At 31.4% G+C, this 23,144-nt stretch overlaps 5 protein-coding genes across 13 annotated transcripts; 2 read left to right on the top strand and 3 right to left on the bottom strand.

Annotated features, from left to right (window-relative positions):
• Positions 1-75: 75 nt before the first annotated feature.
• Positions 76-6,435, bottom strand: LOC117230687 (major facilitator superfamily domain-containing protein 6). Of its 4 annotated transcripts, none has more exons than XM_033488379.1 (10): positions 6,333-6,435; positions 2,430-2,578; positions 2,058-2,356; positions 1,646-1,976; positions 1,381-1,571; positions 1,156-1,292; positions 923-1,038; positions 602-847; positions 301-447; positions 76-227 (listed from the first exon to the last, which is right to left on the bottom strand). In XM_033488379.1, exons 2-10 carry the CDS (start codon positions 2,485-2,487, stop codon positions 157-159), a joined length of 1,596 nt encoding a protein of 531 aa, XP_033344270.1. In that variant the 5' UTR covers positions 2,488-2,578; positions 6,333-6,435; the 3' UTR covers positions 76-156. The 4 variants fall into 4 exon arrangements, with proteins under 4 accessions (XP_033344270.1, XP_033344269.1, XP_033344272.1 ...); XM_033488378.1 differs by lacking the exon at positions 6,333-6,435 and adding an exon at positions 3,069-3,234 and having other exon boundaries at positions 2,430-2,545; XM_033488381.1 differs by lacking the exon at positions 6,333-6,435 and adding an exon at positions 3,069-3,230.
• Positions 5,088-14,222, top strand: LOC117230686 (transferrin). Of its 6 annotated transcripts, none has more exons than XM_033488372.1 (16): positions 5,088-5,474; positions 6,293-6,444; positions 6,788-6,896; positions 7,565-7,698; positions 7,804-7,931; positions 8,791-8,935; positions 9,013-9,170; positions 9,677-9,798; positions 9,877-10,022; positions 10,483-10,729; positions 10,805-10,953; positions 11,272-11,433; positions 11,518-11,616; positions 11,713-11,816; positions 11,896-12,051; positions 13,953-14,138. In XM_033488372.1, exons 2-16 carry the CDS (start codon positions 6,351-6,353, stop codon positions 14,136-14,138), a joined length of 2,139 nt encoding a protein of 712 aa, XP_033344263.1. In that variant the 5' UTR covers positions 5,088-5,474; positions 6,293-6,350. The 6 variants fall into 6 exon arrangements, with proteins under 6 accessions (XP_033344263.1, XP_033344265.1, XP_033344266.1 ...); XM_033488374.1 differs by lacking the exon at positions 13,953-14,138 and adding an exon at positions 12,522-12,819 and having other exon boundaries at positions 5,092-5,474; XM_033488373.1 differs by lacking the exon at positions 5,088-5,474 and having other exon boundaries at positions 6,351-6,444; positions 13,953-14,222.
• On the bottom strand, positions 12,811-13,533 carry LOC117230698 (isoaspartyl peptidase/L-asparaginase-like). The gene is made up of 2 exons (XM_033488401.1): positions 13,282-13,533; positions 12,811-13,190 (listed from the first exon to the last, which is right to left on the bottom strand). Exons 1-2 carry the CDS (start codon positions 13,424-13,426, stop codon positions 12,811-12,813), a joined length of 525 nt encoding a protein of 174 aa, XP_033344292.1. The 5' UTR covers positions 13,427-13,533.
• Position 14,223: 1 nt separating the features above from the next.
• Positions 14,224-19,038, bottom strand: LOC117230684 (WD repeat-containing protein 60). Its single transcript, XM_033488369.1, has 16 exons — positions 18,932-19,038; positions 17,876-18,607; positions 17,696-17,815; positions 17,448-17,617; positions 17,144-17,291; positions 16,934-17,074; positions 16,723-16,863; positions 16,353-16,664; positions 16,114-16,286; positions 15,825-16,041; positions 15,555-15,706; positions 15,335-15,483; positions 15,207-15,265; positions 14,984-15,138; positions 14,774-14,906; positions 14,224-14,712 (listed from the first exon to the last, which is right to left on the bottom strand). Exons 1-16 carry the CDS (start codon positions 18,941-18,943, stop codon positions 14,590-14,592), a joined length of 2,937 nt encoding a protein of 978 aa, XP_033344260.1. The 5' UTR covers positions 18,944-19,038; the 3' UTR covers positions 14,224-14,589.
• A 352-nt stretch (positions 19,039-19,390) lies between these two features.
• On the top strand, positions 19,391-22,073 carry LOC117230801. The gene is made up of 4 exons (XM_033488590.1): positions 19,391-19,570; positions 19,672-19,886; positions 19,978-20,137; positions 21,515-22,073. Exons 1-4 carry the CDS (start codon positions 19,506-19,508, stop codon positions 21,567-21,569), a joined length of 495 nt encoding a protein of 164 aa, XP_033344481.1. The 5' UTR covers positions 19,391-19,505; the 3' UTR covers positions 21,570-22,073.
• Positions 22,074-23,144: the final 1,071 nt, after the last annotated feature.

Below are 23,144 nucleotides of genomic sequence, written 5' to 3'. Positions count from 1 at the left end.
AAGAATTAGACCAATAAGAAAAATATGTCAAATTTTATTTATAAATTATCAATTGGTAATAAACAAATCGGTTAGTAAAACGATAATTATATTATTAACAACAATATTCATTTGCAGTAAAATATTCAAATATTTTTGATTTAAATTTTTGTGTAGTCAGCTTTCTGCAACTGTACATTTCTTTTGAGCTTCCTCTGGTGTTTTCCACTCTACATTGTTCTTTGTATCTATAATAAGAGATTGATTTAACCACAGCAGCATACAAAAAATTAAATGTCTAATGACTATTAGTTTTACTACCTGGTATTATGTCTTTTAAATATAATACGTATAAAATGAGATATATGAATGCTGTTATAGCGGCAATTGATGAAAATATCCGTAACGTTGTTACACCTCCAAATAATTTGTATAAGATTCCGCCTATCAAGCTACCAATTGCAAAACCTGGAGCAATAAATAATAATATAGTAAAATTATTAAGTATACTTGAGTAATATCTTTGAGTAATTTTGCGTAAACATCGATTAGAATAATACAAATGCATATTATGTGTATTATATTTAAACAACGGTACATCCATATCATAAACTTTCATTACCACAACCGTCATCCATGCCAGCTACGATTCCTTGAACAGTAGCTGATGTTCCGGGCGGTGCAACTTTACTTGCATAAGCGACTATTGTCGCGTAACAAAGTGCATAAGTAGGTCCTTGCATAAACAGTTCTATTGGTATTACCCACCACGGATTCAATGCCAAAGAAATCAGTCCAAGTCGTAAAGCATAGCATACGAAACACAATGTAAAGCTATATCCGAATCCTAGTTTCTTTAGGATCTTACCTATTAAGGAGAAACCGATTAAAAAATAAAAAATAATACAAAAAATAAGATTACTTAAATAAATAAGTAATATACCAGACAACAAAAAAAAAATGACTTCGCCGCCCAAAGTTTCTGCTGCAACGATTAAACCTTCTATTAATTTAATCTCTCTCACGCAATTAGTTGCCATAGCGAGGTCTTCTAAATACCTATTTGAAACGTATTATTTGCGAATTTCATTTTGCTCTTGTAATTTATGTATCACATTTTTAAAAATTTATACTGAAATATTAAAAATTTAATATTTTATCGAAATAAGACTTTACCAAAATAAGAAATAAATCATAAAGCTATCGAGAATGCCGGCAATCGTTGCAAAACAGAGAAATATAATTATAGGTTTCAACCTCAAAAGTTTCATAATGTCTTTCAGTATATCTGCCGATCCTGTCATTACTGGCAGCTGCAAAAAGTAGTTTTAATAAATAGTGTAATTAAATATATTAAAAACAAATATTTCTTATTTTTGAGATTTTATGATAGGTACTCACGTCTAATTTTTTACAACAGAATAGATCAATGAGTGTGAATATGAAAACAAGTAAGAACGCAGGTGTGTATATTTTAATAATTTCTCCTTTAGACCAATAATCTACTGTGTAGCCAGCCAAAAAGGCAGAAATTCCAAAACCTATAGTTCCCCAAACACGTTGTCTACCATACCCCATTTGACCATCTTCACCTAGAAAAATAAATATAATATTTGCTGCTATCACTAATAAACTGAAATGAAAAGAGAAGGAAATTACGTCATACCTAATATATCAAAACAAATTGCATCACTCATGCAATTACATACATTGAAACCAATATTACCAAGAGACATTAATAAAACAAAACCCCAAAAAGTAACAGATGTATATAGGCAATAACTATCATACAAGTTATCACAAATAACATTGCAGTTGCTATGTTTAGAACAATATAAGGTACTATTCTTATCAATTAAGCACGTTGAATTTGAGGAAAAGCTTATTTCTTCATTAAGTGCTTGGAATTGTATTGATACAGAGAAATTTTTATCTATACAGGTCCAATGGCATATAGCATTCTTTACTCCAGTACATAAATATGGCTTAGAAATATCCTGAAATAGAAAATAAAAACTGATAATTTATAAAAGTTGGGAGTGTTCAAATTATATTATTACAAATCAATAATAAAGTACCTCTAGTTTACAATATGGTAACAAATCACAAGATACATTACTAAAACTATAGTCTGAAAAAACTGGATCTGGAAGTACTGGTAAGAAGTACATACAAATAAAGCAACCACTTGTTACTGCTAATAATGCGATAAAAATTGTTTTTCTCCAGGTATAAAAATAATCCACGAGAAAACCAAAAGTTGGTTTAGCAATTAAGAACAAGATTGGTAGAATAGCTGTTATACTGCCCATAATTAATGCTGAAATACCAAGTTGTTTACCATAAACTGGTAAAAATGGAAGAATTGGTCCCATAGCTGCAATCAGAAATAATATAAAAGAATTACACAATAAAGAAAGATGTATTTCAACTTAATTAATTGGACTTACCTGCCATAAAGAAGAAATAATGTGCCTTGATAGGCAACTGTCTGTAATTCAGCTTCATTTTTTGTGACGTTACAGTAACCAATACATCAGAAAAATATTGTCTTAAATATTTCAGTCTGGGGAACAATACTTAAATTTAGCATTGTTTTCCGAAATCAAAATATATTAATATACATAACTAATTAGAAACATTCCAGACACATATATAAATGAAAACAATAAATACATAGAACGAATATAAAGTAAGATAACAGAGGAAACACTGGTACAAAAAGATAACTTATCACATATATCTATAGATATAATTTAGAAGTAACATTGTAAATATTCAATAAAAATTATGTTGCCTACTTTATAACAAACATTAAAAAATAGAATTCTAATCTGTGAAAGTTCACTGTATCGAACTAACCGCGTTCAGTGAATTTGTCCCTACATGTGATTCCTCTATATTTGTACTTTATATAAATAACGACGCAATAAACACCCTCTGCATTATCGGATGATATACTTTATCTGCATCTTCAATAATATTAATACGACTTATTTTGCTACAATAAAAAGGATTATTGTTCGTAAGAGAATAAATTAAATATATCATATTACACTGAATAATATTAATAATACAATGCATAGAACCTAGAGTTGTTTCTCTTGATTATTTGTTCTCCTTCCATATCGTCAATATCACAGAAGGAAAGTACTGAACGTACTGACATGAAGTACGGAGGCTGTATACTGATGTTTTGACAGCGAATCACATGGACTTAACATACCTCCTTCACATACAGCTATACTAGCGCTACTAACTACTGATTGTGTCAAGTGTGAAGCTTCGAGTTCGAAGTTCGAGATACTTTTATCTTCGATATGGACACACATATGTATGCACATATGTATAGATGTGAGCGTCTCAAGGTCATCCATATGACAGATGCACACATATGTATGCATAAGATACACTTTATGATAACTCATATTTGATCATATGACAGAATCTTCGTATTTACAGAGAAGATTTTATCTATCCTAACACATGTTATGAAAAAGACTATTTAAGAAATTATATTGAAAAGTGAGTTTTTCATAACCAGTACTGTTAGATTATTATATGAATATTAATTTAATCTTTACGGTTACAAAAGAATTGATTAATTACGTTTTATAAAAAATCACTACGTCGTAAAAAAATGATACGAGTAATTGAAATATTCCACAAATATTAATCAGTCATTTTTAGTACTTATATATAGTCTTCTATCAATGTTGATTAGTTATCTTGGTCGAACAAGGCTTATCATCAAACATGCGTGTATATGTCATTTGTAATTTTTATGCAGTGGATACTATAACTTTAAATCGAGTAAAAATTTTTTGCGCAAAGTTGTATTGGATGTTTGATTATTTGAATACCTTAACAATTTTTTTAATTTATTCAAATATTCTCTAATAGAGTAATAAATAAATAAATATATATATATATATATATATATATAAATATATAATAATAAATATATAATAATAAATAATAATAATAATAAAAATTTCTTGTGATAGTTAAAAAAGATGGAATATTTAATATTTAAATCTTCGCGAATTTATTCTTTTGCAATTTTAGAGGACTTTGTTGGAAAATATTGTATGATGATGACGATGTATATGCTTTAAGAGAAATGATACTGCGTAACAATAATAATAATTTGCTAGCAATCTTCGTTCCTACACTTACTAACAAAATAATTCAGTAGCAATTGTAGCATGACTTAAACCTCTAAGTGAGGAGCATGCATAGAGAAATCACAGTTACAAGAAAAGTTTAAAATTTCGGATCTTGTGTTATTTTTCAATTAATTAAATTCGTGGAAGATATGTGTAGCTATTCTTTTCGAATTATATGTTTAATAGTATAACTATAGAATGATTAAATACACGAAACAATATAATTGCTAAAATAATTAAATTATGATGATTGATAGAGAACATGGTGAATAATTCATGTTCTATGAATACGTTATTGTTTTTGCAAATAGCATAGCTTGTATTTATGACATTCTTTAATCCTAATCAATAAAATGATACTGATAATACTGATAATAATGTAAATATTGATGAAGTGCTGTGTATATTATACGATTAATCGAATTTTTGTTTTAATTAAAATGACATGAGTGATGAAACTTGAACAGAAAGAGTAAAGTTAAAGGTATCAAATAAAAACCTACTATGATTATTAAGAAGTTAACAACAGCTACACTAAGATTGTTTCAAATCTGATTGAAATTAACTGATTCTGAACTGATTGGAATTAACCCACGATTAATTCAATTCTCTGGATTTTCCGTTTATATAACGACAACAAGACTCATTGAGAAAATACGCGGAAAATATAACAGAGGCACACATGCAGCCACTGTGTAGGAGGATGTAAATTATCATCAGTAAGAAACATCAGTCCTGTTCTTCTCCTTTCACATGTGCATCAAATTCAGTAATAACTCTTAACCAATTATAATTCACAGTTTTTACAATTTACTAAATAGTATGCGTCACATAAAAATTCACTTGTGCAAAATGTTGGTTAAATTCGTTTCGGATTTTTCATGAACATTAACGTCATCTACTGTACCAACATGTTATATTACGCATGAGCCCCCACCAGCCTCAATAATTCCAGTTCCCTACTGGACTATTGGTCGCATCAGCAGCCAGTTTCAATTTAATCCAGTCTGCGTGGAGTTACATGTAGAGGTAGACGCATCGAATGCAAAGAAATCCACCTCCTCGTGTACCGGGCGCCATGTGGTAAATTCGTCGATCGTTGTTCTTTACATCTCCAAAGACTCTGCTGAATCGAGTTATTCATGCAGCCGAACCGGCTGACCTTTTTCACATAATTCACACTCATTCCCCTCGAAACAGACCGTGCCTGTTGTCTACCCGCTACTGTCTTCTATTTCGATTGTCGGACATCTGTCCTTAGCACTCTGCCGAGAGAGTACTTCATTGTATATCAAGAGAATTTGGTGCACTGATTGAAAGGTGAAGGTACGTGTTGTTAGGAAACAGTCGAATAATACTTCTTTTCGTGATAGTTGAAGATTCAGCCGATGATGTCATTTCATAAATGACGAAGAACTTTTTATAAAGAACGATTGTAAGAAGATCCTTGCGTTGATTCATCAAGTTGTCTCGTAAACAGACATGAATAATTATCGTTGTGGATTTCGTTATCTGTGATCGTGAATAGGTCGTTTCTGTCTTCATTTCGGTGTCCGTATTAATTGTCTCTCAATGATTTCCGTCAATTTACATCAGAATCGAGGAAAACTGACGACCAGACTGCGTGAAGCATTACGCGTCGATTTCAATGAAACTTCGAATAGAATTATTCATGGAATATTAACTAAAGTTTGCTCAATCTACGCGCGTAATAATAACGCTAATAGTAGCGATACGAGAATGAAGAAAAATAGATAGTATAACAAAAAAGAAGGTGTAACAGGCAAACCCGATTGATTGTATCAATAGATGAAACTCGATCTTTGTTGCTAAATATCTTTTAAATCGCCGAGTATTTATGGATGCAATTATACACAATAAAAAATTAATAAAATGTTTGTTGATTTTCTGTTTGTACTCGAAGTTTCATTGAAGTTGATGCGTAACACCGTTAGTTCCGTTACTGATTAATGTGTCTGCATATTCATTAAACTAGCGTTTACCTCGTCAACTATAACGGTGCGACAAGTGTAATTATTGTTATAAATAATGAAACCCTTGCACACTCTATTCCTGTACATCAGTGTGTTTTCGGTATGAAACATTACATGGAAAAATATCGTGTATTAGTTTTTGATAATTAGTTTGAAGAATCTTGTGAAAGAGTGAAAATCAAACGCTTACGATACGTCCTTGAAGAGGATGCCGGTGGAAAGGTCGTCAAAGATGGATATTCGATTATTTGTTTTACTCTTCTTCTTCGCGTTTGTTCATCAAAGTATCAACGCTGAAAATTGTAAGTAATTTTAATTAATATCCACGATCCCCGTAACATCAATATTCTACAAAATATACAAGCTAAAAAATAGATATTAAAAATTCTTCTTTAAATCCATGCAATGCCTTTAATAATTCATCGCTAAAGATAACAATAGGATTTTAAAATACTCAAGTATCATAAGAGAATAATGTAGAGTATTATAGAAAGCTGCGTTAACACGATCCCTCCAGTTACTTTGAGCGGCGAGCAATTTGTTCGTCATTGGTAACGAATTATGTAGTCATGATTTCCCCTTTGCTCGAGAGGAGGAGAAAGAGTTTTGCAAGAGAAAAAAAAAATAGAAACACCGTCGTTTCAGTGAAACTATGCGTGGTCGAGAGCATTCATACAACAAAAAGGGTCCGCGAACTTTGCAAGCAGTTGGTAATCTCAGGGAGTCAGGTAGAGTGTGTTATAGGAAATGATAGGCGAGTATAACAAATTTATAGAAAGATCGATAAATCTTTTAAAGAGTATTCAGATTATTAATATTATTGTCAATATTTCAGGGTTCTCAACATTATAGAGATCTCCTAATATTACTATAGAGAAGTATTATCAATATTTCGAATATTGTCGAGGTGGTTTGATGAAAAATAATTGTGTTCCATACGTTCTTATCTTCTTTCGTTGATAATGTTGAAATATGTAATGACTGAACATGCTTTCTTGTGATTTGACATCGTTAAACGCTAACGCGAAATTGAATGTATTATCAATGATATTGAATGTATGAGGAAAATGCAGTTTGTCAATAAATATTGATAATATTGTATTGGCAAAAAAAATTGACTGTTTTGGCTCTAGAGGGTCTCCTATGTACGATAATGTTGAGAACCCTGTAATATTGACAATATCGATATTATTAATATTATTATCAATATTAGTATCAATAGTTAAGATACTCACCATTATTGTACATAAGACACCCTGTGGGCGATCAAGACATAATTATCAATGCAATGTTGAGAATTTGAAATATTGACAATAATAATGATCGTCTGAATGCTACTTTATACTTTTTGAAGAGTATTGATCGATTCCTTTCTCCGCGTTTCGCGTCTTGTTGTTTTTTAACGGCACATCGATTACACAGGTTTAATTGCCTGCGGCGATTGACCATGGCCAAAGCCGACTTTACCGTAATGGAACCGGAAGATCTGGTCGCAGCATCCGCGTACAACGAATACAACATTCTAGTCACGAACGAGCTAAGAATGCTTCCAGATGGTAATTACAAAGTAAATCGAATAGCGATTAAAATTATTTTACCAGTTGCCATCACGTGAGAAGTTGAAATTCACGTTTCTTCGATGTTATATTATCTTTTGGTAGAGAAGCAACGTTATGAGATGGTAGTCATAGTATCTAAGGATGTGAGGAATATTTGGGACGTTAAGGGTAAGAGATTCTGTCATCCTGGACTGGATACCACCGATGATTGGACCAATGCATTTTCTACGGTTAATTTTCTTATAACTACTCCTTGTTTACCGTGTCTGTGTTCTATAAAAGATATTATTTTTCTCAGATAATATAACCCAATCGTTCAAAATAAGATTATAAGTACTGGAGTATCAGAGAAGATAATTTGCTTGTTGCTATTTATATGTATATAAATCACTTCTTCTGAGAAGAATTCTATTAAAAATATTAATTACTTTATATAAAATACAGTCAATTAGAATTCACGATATGAACTTCCTCTTTAATAACTAATTACAGTTGTATAGCTGGATGCAAAAATGGCCTTAGAACACTCAAAACTCTTGTGTTCATGAAACGCATCAATAAATTATTCATTCTTTTCTTACATATTACATATTACCTATAAACTTCGTTACTATGTTTTCATCAAGTTATATTAAATTTTGTGAATCAATATTGACCGACTTATGTTAACAGTGGGATCTAACTCTTATCTAGAACCTCTACATAATAGAATCATTATTTTGACACACATTTTGGGAATCGTAACTTTCAAATATTACACAAATATCAATATAAATAAATAGTGTTGTTTACAATTCTTTTTTCTTATGGAAAAATGTATGAAAATTGCAATTAATTTATTACATAATTTTTATTATGAAAATCAAATATCAAAAGAGAAATATTATTTTTTTAGATGCCGTAGAAAGTAATCACTGCATACAACAATTTTTGGGTACAGTTTACTTCAAATTAACATGTGATGCTAAGGCCTTTATAGCATCCAATAATATAATTGAACATAAATATAAAATTGGTCATACAAAATAGTATTACTTAAAAATACAAATGAACTATCAAAACATTTACATACCTGTATCACAATTGTAGTACTTTGACGAATGGGTAATATTGAGAAAATGTGATCCGGATAAGACGTTGTTGGAGAATCGAATGGACGGTTTGTCGAATTTCTTCGAAGCAGCTTGTATTGCTGGCGCTTGGACCGCCGATACCACATATGATAGTAAATTAAGTAAGTATTTGTACAGTTGAAGCAAATTGAAAATAATATACAATGTAGTTACTCCATTCCCACCTTCTTGCTCGTAGAATCGAAGTATAGGAATCTTTGCGCCGCGTGCGATAATCCAGTCGGCTGTTATACGAATGATGCCTATTACGGTCGCGAAGGTGCTTTATTCTGCCTCACTGATAACGCAGGTGACATTGCCTGGGTTAGATTAAATGATACCCTGCTGCATTTTAAGGTAGAAGAATTAATTTCAGATAAACAAATGACTATTCGAAATAATCAAAGAATGAAGAAAAATGAAAGGGTCGAAATATTGTCCCTTTTTAAACATGTTCCATAAATAGCAGAAACGAAGCTATTATCTTAAAACGCGAAATCTTAACTTTTTGGACAGTATATGTCCAATAATCAATATCAGGATAATCGCCTTTTCGCCTGAGATTCTAAAGTTCAGAATAGTATGTAAACTTAGAATAGAGTATTAAGATATAAAATAAACGATTGATTGAACTGTAAAAGTGAAATATGTAACTTAAAAAAAAAAGAAAAAAAAAGAAAGGTGAGTTCTTGACATTTTCATGCCTTTTTGCAGTAAATCAAGAAATATTTTTATACTCGCCTATGAATGTTTAAATAGAGAAACATGCTAATTTTTGTCTGCTATGGAACGTGTTAATTATTTTGAGTAGCGTGATATAACAACTTCAAGCAGTTTGTTAACGAAACCATGTATGAAATTAGACGGAACGGATCAGTAAAGAAAATTACAAGTATCTTTGTCCGGATGGTACGACGAGGCCCGTGAAACTTGACAAACCATGCGTATGGATAACAAAACCATGGCCGATGGTCGTCGCTAGATCGTTAGTAAAAGAAGAGACTTTAATAAAAAGGATTTGATGGAGTAATGTATCTTTTAAGTGATGTTTGCCTTTTACCAGAGAGGTAGCAGAAAAGGTGGAGAAGATGATGAGCTCCTTGAAAATGGACAAGTTCAGTTCGATACTACGCCAATTGTTGGAAAATTATCATCCAACGCCGGTGAGCACAGATACTCTGGAAACGCCGGAGGACTTCCTAACAAGATGTAATTAGCGACGATTAATTACAACATGAACAACACTCGATCCTTTTCAAGAAAAAATTTATTTAAAAATTCTATTAAAGAAGTTTTCTTATTGTGTTCATTTTCTAACTAATCAGACAGAATTGATTTTTTAAAATGATTTTCATTAATTTGTCATTAGACTGTGGATGCTTGTGCAAATCTATGTTTACATCTTATGAACATTCTGTGCATTTTTACATCCTTAAATCTCTCATAAGTAAAAATTCGCAGTCTATTCATCATATATCACTATATGTAATATCTTATTAATTAAAGATTAACTTTTTCATAGCGTAATAAGATAATAAGAAATAAGAAAATAATGACTTCCAAGATACATAGAGGAGTTTGCTCGAATTTCTTTCATATTGCACTATGAAAAAGTTAAATTATAAGATTTTGTTTCTGCAATAATAACAATAGTAACACTTGACCACAGTTCCTCGTTTCATGACCGCTAATAATCGTGCAACGTGTCATCCATCGAGAAGAGTGAAATGGTGCGTCGCGTCCAATTTGGAAGAGAATAAGTGTCGGTGGCTCAGGGAAGCTTCGATCGTGTATGGCGTGGAACCAGCAATTTCGTGTATCCAGGAATTGAGCAGAGCAGGTTGTTTAAAGACTCTCAAAACCGAGCGTGCGGATATATTCGTTGCAAAGCCGGAGGAGCTGTTTGACGCCAGAAAGTAAGTAAACATTCAAGTTGCATAAAGTTGTGGATAGAGATGATAGTGGTTACAGTGTTTAGGATATTGTTTCAGAATGGGTCTAAAAACGATCGTGCAGGTGGTACCCAAGAGGAACAATGACTTCGTTAGAATTGCGGCTATCGTCCAACAGGATTCATGGATCAAGAGTTTGAGAGACTTGAAAGGAGTCAAGGCGTGTTTCACGGGATATCGAGACGTTGGTGAGAATATTTCCATTTTTTGAATGATTCTATCGAATAGTGATCTTTAGATGAGTCTTATTTCATATTTATAGATAAAGTTGTTAAACAAAATCCTCAATGTTCCTGTTAATCAATAAATAGAAATTTAATTATTGCACATTGTTATGAAATAATGAAAAATATAAATAATACTTATTAATATTCTTGATATTATATCGATTAATTTTTCTTTAAATATTTTCAATTGATTTCTATATGTTTAGCAATATAAATAATTTAAAATATTTTTAAACTCTTTCAAAATTGTTTAATGACGGCCAAAACACATTTTCGTAGGGTGGTACGCTTTTGTGGCTGCTCTGAAGAATATATCAGGTACAAAGTCTTATTGCTCGGACACAGAAGCAGTTGCTAACTTTTTTACAGAGAGTTCCGTTGTTGGTTTGAGTGACAGTGACGGCCAAATGCCATATAATTTACATGCCTTGAATATCCAAGGTGTGTATTTACACGTGGCGTGATAATAAAATCGCGTAGCATGATTTGTGTGCTGATTAAACAAGAAAACAATGTGATTTGTAGCGAACGGAGTTGGGAAAGATTTGATTGCCTTTGACTGCATGATGTCTGATGTTGGAGACGTGGCTTTTGTTGATTTAAAGAACATCGAGGGGAAAATTGGTATGTTAATTCGTCACTATTTTATAAAAATATCAGTGAGTATATAATCATATCTTTCTTGTGCCTCATTTTAAACTTGTTGCTTCTCTATTTTAGGGAATCCTGGCTATCAGACGAGGAATAACAAGTACCGAACCCTATGCCTTAATGAGGTCGATTCGGATGAAACATGTTTGCTTACGTGGGCTCCGTTAAGCATGGTAATTCTCTTATGAGAAAAATAATGTTAAAAGTATTAAAAGCAACGACATTAAATATTTTTGTAAACATTACTTCCAGGTGATAACACATGAAAATATAACAGACGTAAGACGAGAAGAAATCTACTCGATGCTTTTGGAAATGGACAAGCTTTTCGGAATTACTTTCAAGGGCCCAACGCCTGCGTTCTCCATGTATGGAATATATGATTCAAATCATAGTATTATATTTCCGGTATGTAAAAGCATAATATTAACTTTAAAATAATAAGATACTAATATTGCTATAGGTACAAATATTAACATTGTTAAAAATAGACATTTATACAGTTAAATTCGTCTAGTATAACGCATATAAAATGAAATATTTAACATTTCTCTAATCCTCATCGTCGGAACTTATACACATGCAATCTAAAGGTCGCTCTAATATAGTTATTTTTTCCCAATACTTCTCGTTTTGCGCCATCCCGTAATAAACGTAACCTTTCTGGCAGAAAGCCCATGGGAAATGTGTGCAATTGAAGGAAACGCAAGGCTCGCCTTTTGCGTCTAACGCAATGGCACCTATGTGAGATTCCCCGGTTTCATTTTCGAAGTTCTGTAGCACTGTGTTTACTGCGGTGTTAATCGATATATCTTCAGATAATTTTTTAACTATTCTCCGTGCTGGTGCATAGCAATAGATGCTTGTATCGTTACCAGATACAGAGACACAGCCATGTTCATCTGTGTAAATGCCGCAACCAATTACCGTACCGATTGAGCTGATGGAACCAACCGGCTTTCGAGGTTCTCCAGCTGTCGATGTTCCGCTTGCAAGCCGTTTCTTACGATCGTATGCTACTACTCCAACCGCGCTAACCTAATATTCATATTTTCTAACTATATTTTATGAAACTTGAGAACTTATAGTAGCTATTAGATCTTTGTTTATCCTTTTGTAGATATACTAACAGAGAAACACAGTTTAGGATTAAATAAAAATTGTAATTTATGATTTCATAATGTGTCTAGAGTCTAATAGTATTATAAAATAATGGTGCCATAGAAAACACACCTGTACAGTTATCGGATCATCCCAGTCTAAATCAGTAGATAAAACACAATATGGATATGCTTCACCGTCTTGAGGTCGATTTATAAAACAATCCGAATTGCATTCTTTTTTTTCACCCTTAGCATCATTTCTCCATTCACTTTCTTCCTGTTCTTCATTCATACAACATGTTAACGATTCAAAATTTGACATTAATGATTCGGATATGTTTAAACTTCCTGGCGGTAAAATTGAAATTCCGTTATCCAAGGCAAATTTTTGAGCTCCATTTTCGACGATTAGAACATGTTCCGTTTTCTCTAATACCTTCCGTGCTATAATTAGAAATTGAAATTGGAAATTAGGGTAGATCGTTAACTGGAAATGTTTTTAACCGTACACTGATTTGTTAGATAAAATATATACCTAAAGAAATAGGATGTTCTATGTCACGAACAGCGCCTACACATCCAGCGTCGCGTATCGTCATTATAGCAGCATCCGTGACAATTTCATCGTTAACGTCCAAAGAACCACCTTTCGCACAATTAAAAAACGGCTTACTTTCCATATAAACGATTCCTTTTTCTACCGCATCCACTGCTGATCGACCATTGATAAGATCACTATACGCTTCAATGGCGGCATTTTTAACCTATTTGTATGAATAATTCTTCATTTAATAATTATTTACAAAAAGGTTTACTAACTATCAGGTATGTTTTATAAATAATTACTTTTTATTTCTGTTATTAATGTTATAGTAATTTATTTATAAACATTTTTTTGAAAATAATATTAGTTAATTTTAAATTAAAAGTCTATAATATTTTTCAAACCTCAAAGAGTATGTGTTTACGTTTCGTTCGTGGAACTTTTCCCGCGCCTCCATGAACTACTATAACTGGATCAACATAGCTACGACGTTTTTTTTTATCTGGCTTTGCCTCAGATCTGATCCTCGCTAAAATTTGATCAATCCAAGAACAATAATCGCACATTGTGAATAAATAACGTAAAATTTTACGATGATGAATAGGTTTATTAATGTAGATTTATATTATTTAAAACAAATGCAAATGCCCTTTTTTTTACAGGACGAAACTCAACATCTACAGTTAGAAGTTCACCAAATTCAACGTGTAGCGAGTTACCCTGTTATTATTGATGATCTTGTAAAACAAGTTAATTGCAACGGCGCGGCATATTTGAATTTCCATTATAGTTACATGAAGGTTATATATATTTTGATCGTTATGTTAAGTAAATTACAAATTACTTGAGCATAAATGTCTTTCCTTACATCATTATATAAGTCTATGTTTTGATAAAGTGATATTTAGAATAATAAAGAAATTATTACTGAAGAATGTTTTCATTGAGGTATATTATTTAAATATCTTTTTACATTATAAAATTTTGGATTGTATACAATTCGTGGACGGTTTCAGTTTTGTGCGTTACAGTGAATAATGTGTACAATAAATAATAATAGTTTTGTGTAAACTTCTAGTTTTGCCTTAAAGTGATACACCAGTTTAAAAAATGCTTTTCAATGGACACATACATTATGATTATAGGATTGTCCTTAAATATTATTTAAGTATGTATCATTCACTTTGAAAATACAAATGTATATCCAAGGCATACAAAGTTCGTTTCAATTCACCGGAAGTATAAAAAATGTGTCAATTTCCTTGAACAGTATTGACCTTATTGATGATTTTATCTTATTTATAAAATCGCAACGTATCGCATGAAAGCATTTAATTCCTGTAAATAATCTTCTTCCTTTGAATGATAAAAATTCATTTTTAGCTTGTGTATTTCTACGTGCCCGCATTCTGTACCAAACGCCTGGAAAAAATAACACATATAGAATTTTTACAAATTATTATGCGTGAAAAAAAAAACATACCAAGTACTGATGAGACATATCTCGTTTTGTTTTGCAATATGATAATTGCATAGTTTTTATATGTCCACTATTTCGCATATTTATTTTGTATGTTGGATATATATCACTGTTACTTAAATCCCATATATGTATACTAAAATACCATATACAAAAGTTATTTCAATTGCTTACTTCGTTTAAATCAATATTCATTTTGTTAGTTTTTCTTACCATGATTTATTGTCTAGTACAAAAAGTGTAAATGGTTTCGACCTTGACCACTGTACCGATCTAATAATGTATGTATTGTCTTCATCTTTTAATTGTAAAATTGGTTTCTTAATATCTAAAGAGTGCAATCGAATTGTTCCATCATCACAGCTAACCTGTATTAGAAAACTGCTTTAGGAACAACGAAAAAATCCAAAAGAGTGAATGTAAGTAAAAATATTACCAAGAAAAACGAATATCCAAATGGACAGATTTCTATGCAAGTTACGTTCCCACAGTCATCTGAAACATCAAATGAAGTATTGAAATTACAATGACCTAATTAAAATTGATGTGTTATTAATAACTTACTAGTATCCAACTTTGTATATACAGCAGGATTAGCTTTGTTACCAATACAAGTACCATGCAAAATACTGCTACTGTTAGTGGCAATATAAAGATTATTACTATCAATGCAATCCACATGCATATCAATGAACGTAGCTGCAATGATCTTTCTAGAGAGTTAAAAGACTTTAGTAAAGTTGAAGTTTAATAGGTAATAAACATGTTATTAGGGAATATTTACTTTTTTTTATAGTTAGGTTGTAAAAATAGTTCTTGACTTTTAATAAGTTTTACACTACCCCAAAATGATAGTCCTAAATCGTCGACATTTTTGCCCATATTGTGCAAAACACTCCATATAACAACTGAACCATTTTCACTTAAGCTACATATCTATTAGTACGAGTAATATTCACAATTAAAGTTAAACAAATAACTGATGCAGATAACATTAATAACTAAATCATTATATACATGACAACATATAATGCGTACAATAATTTTAACAAACCTGTATTGGTACAAATTTATTGTTATATTGTTCTACTGACTTTTCTTCAATTTTAGATAGTATACGTATTGCAACAACTTGTGCTGTATGATTTGTTTCTACATTTGTTGCTGTTGTATATGTAGGCATCCGTATTGTCCAATCTAAATTGTTTTCTTTATCTGTCACTTTCTGATGCCACATTTCATCTTCCTTTAAATCCCAGAGACTTATCGATCTATTGTTCAATATATTTATTTATTTTTATATAGTAAATTGTACAACAATTGAAAGTAATAAAATATTATACCCATCCTGAAGTCCAGCAAATACGATGTTATAATTCGTTGAATGAAAACAACATGAAGTAATAGGGCAGGTAGAGTACAATAATTTAATCGGCATCGATGGTTCAGAAATATTCCAAACGCATCCAATACAACAATCGGTTATGTAATCTTGTTTGCTGGATGTCTCGATTTCCTGAATAAAATATTACACGTTTTACTGCTATAGATTATATTTGGTACTTCAGTAAATAATTCGTACTTCTTCAGCTGGAGAATGAATAGTCAATAGGATTTTATTTAAGACTTCTGAATAATGGATTATCGTTACTGCTCTACCAGCCAAAAATGTTATGGAATTTATAGAAAGTTTGACAACACCGTCACTGAATGGTATTTCTTCTTCATTTTTAAACACATTGCCACCAGATCGTCTTTCTTCCAATAATGATAACATTACCTTTCCTGCGCGACTCATGAAATCATTTAATCGCAATATATCAAAGGGTTGCGGTAACATAGAGCTTATAGTTTCTATATCATTATCATTGTCACTACCGACCCCAATTTGATCCTAAAAATGTGATATTTAAGATAAAGATTAATCAGTAAAAAGTGATAAGTGTATGTACCATACGAAATAAGTCTAAATCTTCTTTGGTTTGTAAATTTTGTCTGCAAGCTATTGGAAATTGAGTCCATTTATTTCTAAATGTTATTTCCTCCGTTTGTGTTTCTATGTCAATATTATCTTCACCAGTTTGCGTAGATATCTAAAAATCGAACGCATTAATTTTTCAATTAATAACACGATGTAGTATTATTAATAGACAATCACTATACTTGTTGAGCATTTAATTTTCCATAATTTCTAATAAATTCTTCATATGGTATAGGTGAACATTCCAGAACAGACCACTCCATAACATCTAATTTTATCATTTCTAATAGCTCTTCACCTCTACTTAAACTCTTTTTGGGTTTCTGAAAGCAATAATAAATAAAATTATTAATAAAAAGTTTCACTATTTCGTTAATTTATCAATTTACTACCTTTGGTTTTTGTTCCTCTTTGGTTTTACGGAAATCAATGAACGAAATTTGTGAGAGCGGTGGTGATTTTGCAAAATCACCCGAACGACTATCTTCGAATCCTTCATCAGTAGATAATGGTAACGATTTATTTTCTGATCTATCCTCACTATATAAAAATACGTACACGTGCATATATTAAATTTTTATTTATGTAAATCAATATTATTTTGGCAATCATTTATATATAATTATTGAAAACAGTACAATTTGCACAATAAAAATTATTTAATTATTTTGAAACTTGATTTTGCTTAGAACAAACCTAAATGATTTATTAACTGGTTGTTTTATTTCAAGAAGAGAAGATAGCTTTGAATCATTTGCAATTGAGTCTATTCTTGCAGCTCTCTTTCTTGCTTCTGTAAGCTCATAATGACCAGAATCATGCATATGTTCTTCTTCCTTTTGTTCGGCACTGTTCACAATTTTGCGCTACAGTAAAGTGATAACTTGAAATAAAAAAATATTACTGCTTTTGATACTATTCTATGATAAAATAAATATCAATACTTGTTTTGCAGTATGCAGTTCAATTGGATCCAGTGGTACATTAATATGATTAATGCTTGTTTCTTCACTAACTTCAGATGTTTCACTATCTGTGCATTCTTGAAAATCAGATTCATAATCCTATGAAATAGTTTAAATTAGACCTAAATTATAAATTGTGCATAAACTACAGTATTTTACCTCAAAATCATCTTCATAATCATATTCATTATCTGTCTGAAGTACCTCTATTTTCTCCTTTTTCTTCTGGTCCATTTTCTGTAAAGGATCTGATCTATTATTAGCAGAATGTAACATTTTTACTTCACTTGGACTTAATGTTCTAGATAGTCTACGTTGCCTAGACCTTGGTTTTGATTCAGTTGTTTCTGATGAACTTGAATATGTTTTAACTTCTTTTACATTTTTTGATACAGAGCTAATGCTTTTATCAGATAATTTAGCACTGAGTTTAGTTGTAAGTGATTGTGGTATAAATATTGTACTCTGTCCTCTCTTTTCTGAATAATTACTCTGTATTCTTCCACTACTACTTTTACTGCTTTTTACAGCATTGATATCTGACTTCTTCATAAGTTCAGTCTGTGTTTTAGTTGTTAAAATACTTTTTGATGATATTCTAGACTTGTTAATATTTGATTTGGATGCTGAGGAAAAACTTTCCTTAACAGGAACACTTTTAGAGGATTTAATAGGATGTTTCGTACTATTTCTGTTTGTTTGTAAATTTTGTGTTAATCTTGAGTGACTGTCATCCTCTTTTCTTTTTTCAAGAGTTTGAGACATTCTTATCAATTTTAAATCTACTTTTTCAGAATTCTCTGAGTCTGCATAAGATGATGAACTTTTAGATTTTGCTTTAACATTTGACTGATGTCCATTCCTGACAGATGAATCCTTTCTAATAGTTCCCTGAAATATAATTTATACATTAAAATACTTTCATAATGTTTTAAATCTTATTTGAAAATCAGAGAATTTTATTTTTCATTTTCATTTCACAAAATGTGAAATTAGTGTTATTTTATTTACGCGTTCATTGCATACTGTCTAAAAAAAGTCGATAAATTCGAGGTTGTCAGTTAATATGCACACTAAAGTTGAAATGTCAGGATCATGAAATTATAATGATCAAGTATGAGAATTGAATATTTAAGCAATGACGAACATTTAAATGTGGCCAACGTAAAAATGTAAAAATGAGAGGTTGATTTTTTAAATATAATGAAATACCACCTTATGAGACATTATCCTTTTGATTAATTGATGTTGACAGTTATTACAAAACCACCATGATGTAAACTATCATCGTTGTTGTTACAGCGCTACATGTAGCTGTTTTAGAAAATAACACACTATAAGAAATGTGTGTACCATCTACTGGTAAAAAGGTGTAGATAAATTATCATATCATTTATCAAAAACTACTATAAATATTAACTCAATACAGGAGTTAATCTTGTATTTAGTTAATACTGATAGATTTAATCTCTACTTGATACTATTCTCTAGTAATACTACGTATAAAAGCACAAACTATGTATAGGAAAGTCAATATGTAATAGAAAATATTTGTATCATCTATTGGTAAAAATCATAAATAAATTTTGCATTTGACCACATGTTTATGAATTGACATAGCAGACGAATTCGTTTATACATATATATATGCATCATGTCTAACGAACGAAATACGTAGTTCTCCTTTAAAAAAAATGATGTTAAATTAAATAATGGTATGTAATGGCACAAATATACCCTTTTAAATTCTTTCCCTATTTAATGAATCTAATGTTATAAAATAACTAAAATGACATTAGAAAACAGAGGCTATCGATATAAAATAACAAGAAAGGAAGAAACTAAGGAAGTCAGGTAAAAGAAATTAGTGTAGTGGATGATTCTGTAACGTTTAAATCTTTTAAATTCGCACTTCTCTTCCTTAATATTCTCGAATAATGCATAACTATGAATAGATTGGCATCTCGGAACAAAAATAATAGAAATAGGGAGCAAAATCCTCTACGACGCCATGATCAAAAATCAACGGTTTCCGATTTGGTGTATAAATATTTAAGGAAGATCGCGTACACCGATAGCGTTCGAAAACAACGTAATAATGCATGTAATAGATTTCGAAGAAGAAACGCAAGAAAGAGAAACATCCATTCGCGCAGAAACTCAAATACAGGTATAAGTTTAATATGAATTATATTTTTTCGATGTAATTTACTGATGTAAGTGATATAAAATCTCTATACTTGTGATATTTGGCATTTTAGATAACAGATTAAGATCTTATGTAAGTGAAGCACTTTCTTTCGCGGTGCATTCTGGTTATTTAATCCCCATCGATCGTACCGGAAGATTTCTACAACTTTCCCCATGTTTGACACTATTTTCAACGAAAAATAAAAATAATACGTATAAACTAATAAAAAGGTAATATATAATGATACAAAAAAAAGCAAGTAAAAACGGAATAAAAGGTACGAAGGTCTATTTATTACACATTTGATAAAATTTTATTACACATTTGATGAAAACTATTCCATTCAAAAATAATTTTTTATCATTCAAAAGAGCACTCCATTTGGAGTAGTTATTTATTAATAATTTAGATCAAAGTCACGTTTAGCAGAGTCACGAGCTCAACGAAAAATTTAATTATTTCTGTTTCGTCGATTCTCTTGTCGTTTACATTCTTCTTGACAACGTTTAATCCACGCTTTTAGTTCTCTTTCTCGCTTTTTGTCTCCAGAAGACAAAATCTTTCCTTGTAATTTACTGTAAAAATTGTCCACGTTATCTGATAATGCTTTGTTTGATCTATTGTTTCCTATCGTTGTTCTATCAACAATTTCCATCGTTCTATTCCTTCCCTGAACATTTCTTCTTCTTGAGGACTCTATCGAGAAATCCTGAACTGGTCTCGTTTGTCTTTCTTCATTTATTCTTTTGTGATCATTTTCTTGCACATCTTCTCTTTCTTGCACTCTTGTATTATTATTATATCTAGTGTTTCTTTGCACTTGATCCTCGCATACACATTCATCTTCTCCTACGTCTTCGTCAGTCATATTACAAGAGCATTCTGGTACTTCTCTAGCTGCAACATTCTCTTCATGTTTTTCGTGTTGCCTTCGAGTATTTCTTTTTGATTTATTGATCCATACTCTTCGACTTTTGCTCGTAGGTTCTAGTTCTTCGTCAGTTGTCGTTTTACAGTCGCAATCGTCACCATTATCATCGCGTTTCCTGCGAAGTTTCGGTGTCTTAACTGGCGAAGACAACGCGCAATCCCTTCGACCTTTCGTGCAAGTGGCTTGGTTCATCGAGGTCGCATTTGGTCCGATTAAATGATACTCGTTTTCTAACAATTCCATAACGAATCTAGGATAGAAATTTATCGATAAGTTATCTTAACTTTTGAGGCGAAAAAAGAGTGCTATACTGTACTACTTCATAAGAATAATTATTTGGAAATTCATTGTCGCTCTCTTAATATTTTCTAAAATCCTGTAACTATTTACATAACATTAGTAATATATATAATGATAGAATATAAAATAGATAAAAACTGTTAATAGAAAATGAACTATTTTGTTATTAATTTCAATAATAAACGTAATATATTTTATTTTTTAATAGAAAATACAATTTTCTATGAAACATAATCATAGCTTTTTACAACTATAGCACTATATTGTATAGTTTTATAGAAAAACAAATAATTGCACTTTATTTATTTTCCATAACGGTCTTAGAAGTCTCAGTCACTAATAGATCCTTCCGAAATCTCCTAAATTTCATTTACAGGAAAAGATTTGATTGTTCATCAAGTGAAACGAACCGATGGAAGCGTTACAGTTAACAGTTGAACTGTAAACGAAACTGGTCGATAGATGCACGGTCTACGAGCGAGATAAACGGTTTTGCAGTTGCCTTGAAACGCGATCGTGTCTCACGCGAGACACAATTTTCGCCTACACCGGCTGTTTCGCTCTGTTTGACGCAGAACTAACCCTTGGGAACAGACCTGTTTCAGCGTGGTTCGCACCTGAGCGTAAAGGTCACCATCATCGTGATAAGTTGCTTGAATATAGTCGACGATATCCTCTGCGGTGGATGTCGGTAGCAGACGGTCTTCTCTGCGCTGCAACAACCTCATCGCCTCCATCACGCGCAAGGAGAACCTGGAAGAGTTTTCTGCGATGCGCATACACTCGCAGAGTCTCTGCAAAAAGAAAGAAATTGTATGACGATGAATGACGTTAAGACTGCTGTTCTGATTAAGATTGAATCTGATGTTTTATATTTCATGGCCTATTACTTATGTTAAATATTGTAATAGAAAGTTGAGAATGAAGAAGGTTTTGTGAAGTTGCAATTGACCAAGGATGGTTTCAGGAAGATGAGGATATTATGGTTTATTATTTAGTTTGAATATGTTATGACAAAGTTGGAGATTAAAGAACTTTGAAAAATTGTAATTACCAAAGTTGATTTCAAGAAGATGATGGACTTAAAAAAGGAAACATTTTATTGAATTTTTTAAAAGATCATTTTCTTATTATGTAGTATATATTAGACCTTTTTAACAGCAGGATCTCCTGCGCAAGCTGCTGTACACTCTGATTCATCGCCTTCATCGTCATCTTCGTCGTCATCGTCTAAATTCTCTTCCCTGTCTTCATCAAGGATTTCATTTAACATTCTGTTTGCCTCTGCGTCTGATAATGTTCCTGATCTTGAATTCTCCATATTCAAAGTAAATGATCCAGTAAGAAAGCATGTAAAATTTAGAAAAAGCAACACGTATTTGTATCGAGCGTGTGAATTTGAAGATTATCGTTTATCGAGATGTCATCGAAGTGAATTATCTTGAAGGATGCCGTATACGGTAACAATACATTTAGAATAAATTACGAATGTTCAGATATTTCTTTTAATAAACAAATTTCGGTAGAATTTCAATAGAACTCAGAATATTTATTTATGATAATAATGTAAAAAATAACACTATTTTTCCAATAAGAATTTTATTTCTAGCATTCACCATTTATATTTACTACGTAATTACCATATTTTTAACCATTGTAGACCATCGTGTGAAAGAACAGTATACCATAGGATTTGTTAATATTTAAATAATAATAACGATAGTTTCCAACATATATTAGTATTGTAAAGCATAAAGTCCAGCAATATAATTAAATAAAAGGCCAGATCATTCCATTTTCCAAGACATATGAAATCCATCTTGCCTGGAGTTACCTCTGTAACTGTGTTTTCCATGCGTCAGTATCGATTTGCAATTGAAATAACAGTACATGAACATGCTATATGGTAAGTGGGCGGTGTGTTGGTCTGAAGAGGAAAAAATAGGAGGAGCATTTGATCGCTGGAGGGAGAACCGTATGAGTAAAATATTAATAAGAAGCAATGT

Source organism: Bombus vosnesenskii, unplaced genomic scaffold (assembly GCF_011952255.1).
Source record: "Bombus vosnesenskii isolate JDL3184/JDL3185 unplaced genomic scaffold, Bvos_JDL3184-5_v1.1 scf7180000013267, whole genome shotgun sequence".
NCBI lineage: Eukaryota > Metazoa > Arthropoda > Insecta > Hymenoptera > Apidae > Bombus > Bombus vosnesenskii.
The sequence above is the reverse complement of the archived record's forward strand: the minus strand, read 5'-3'. Positions and strand labels throughout refer to the sequence as shown.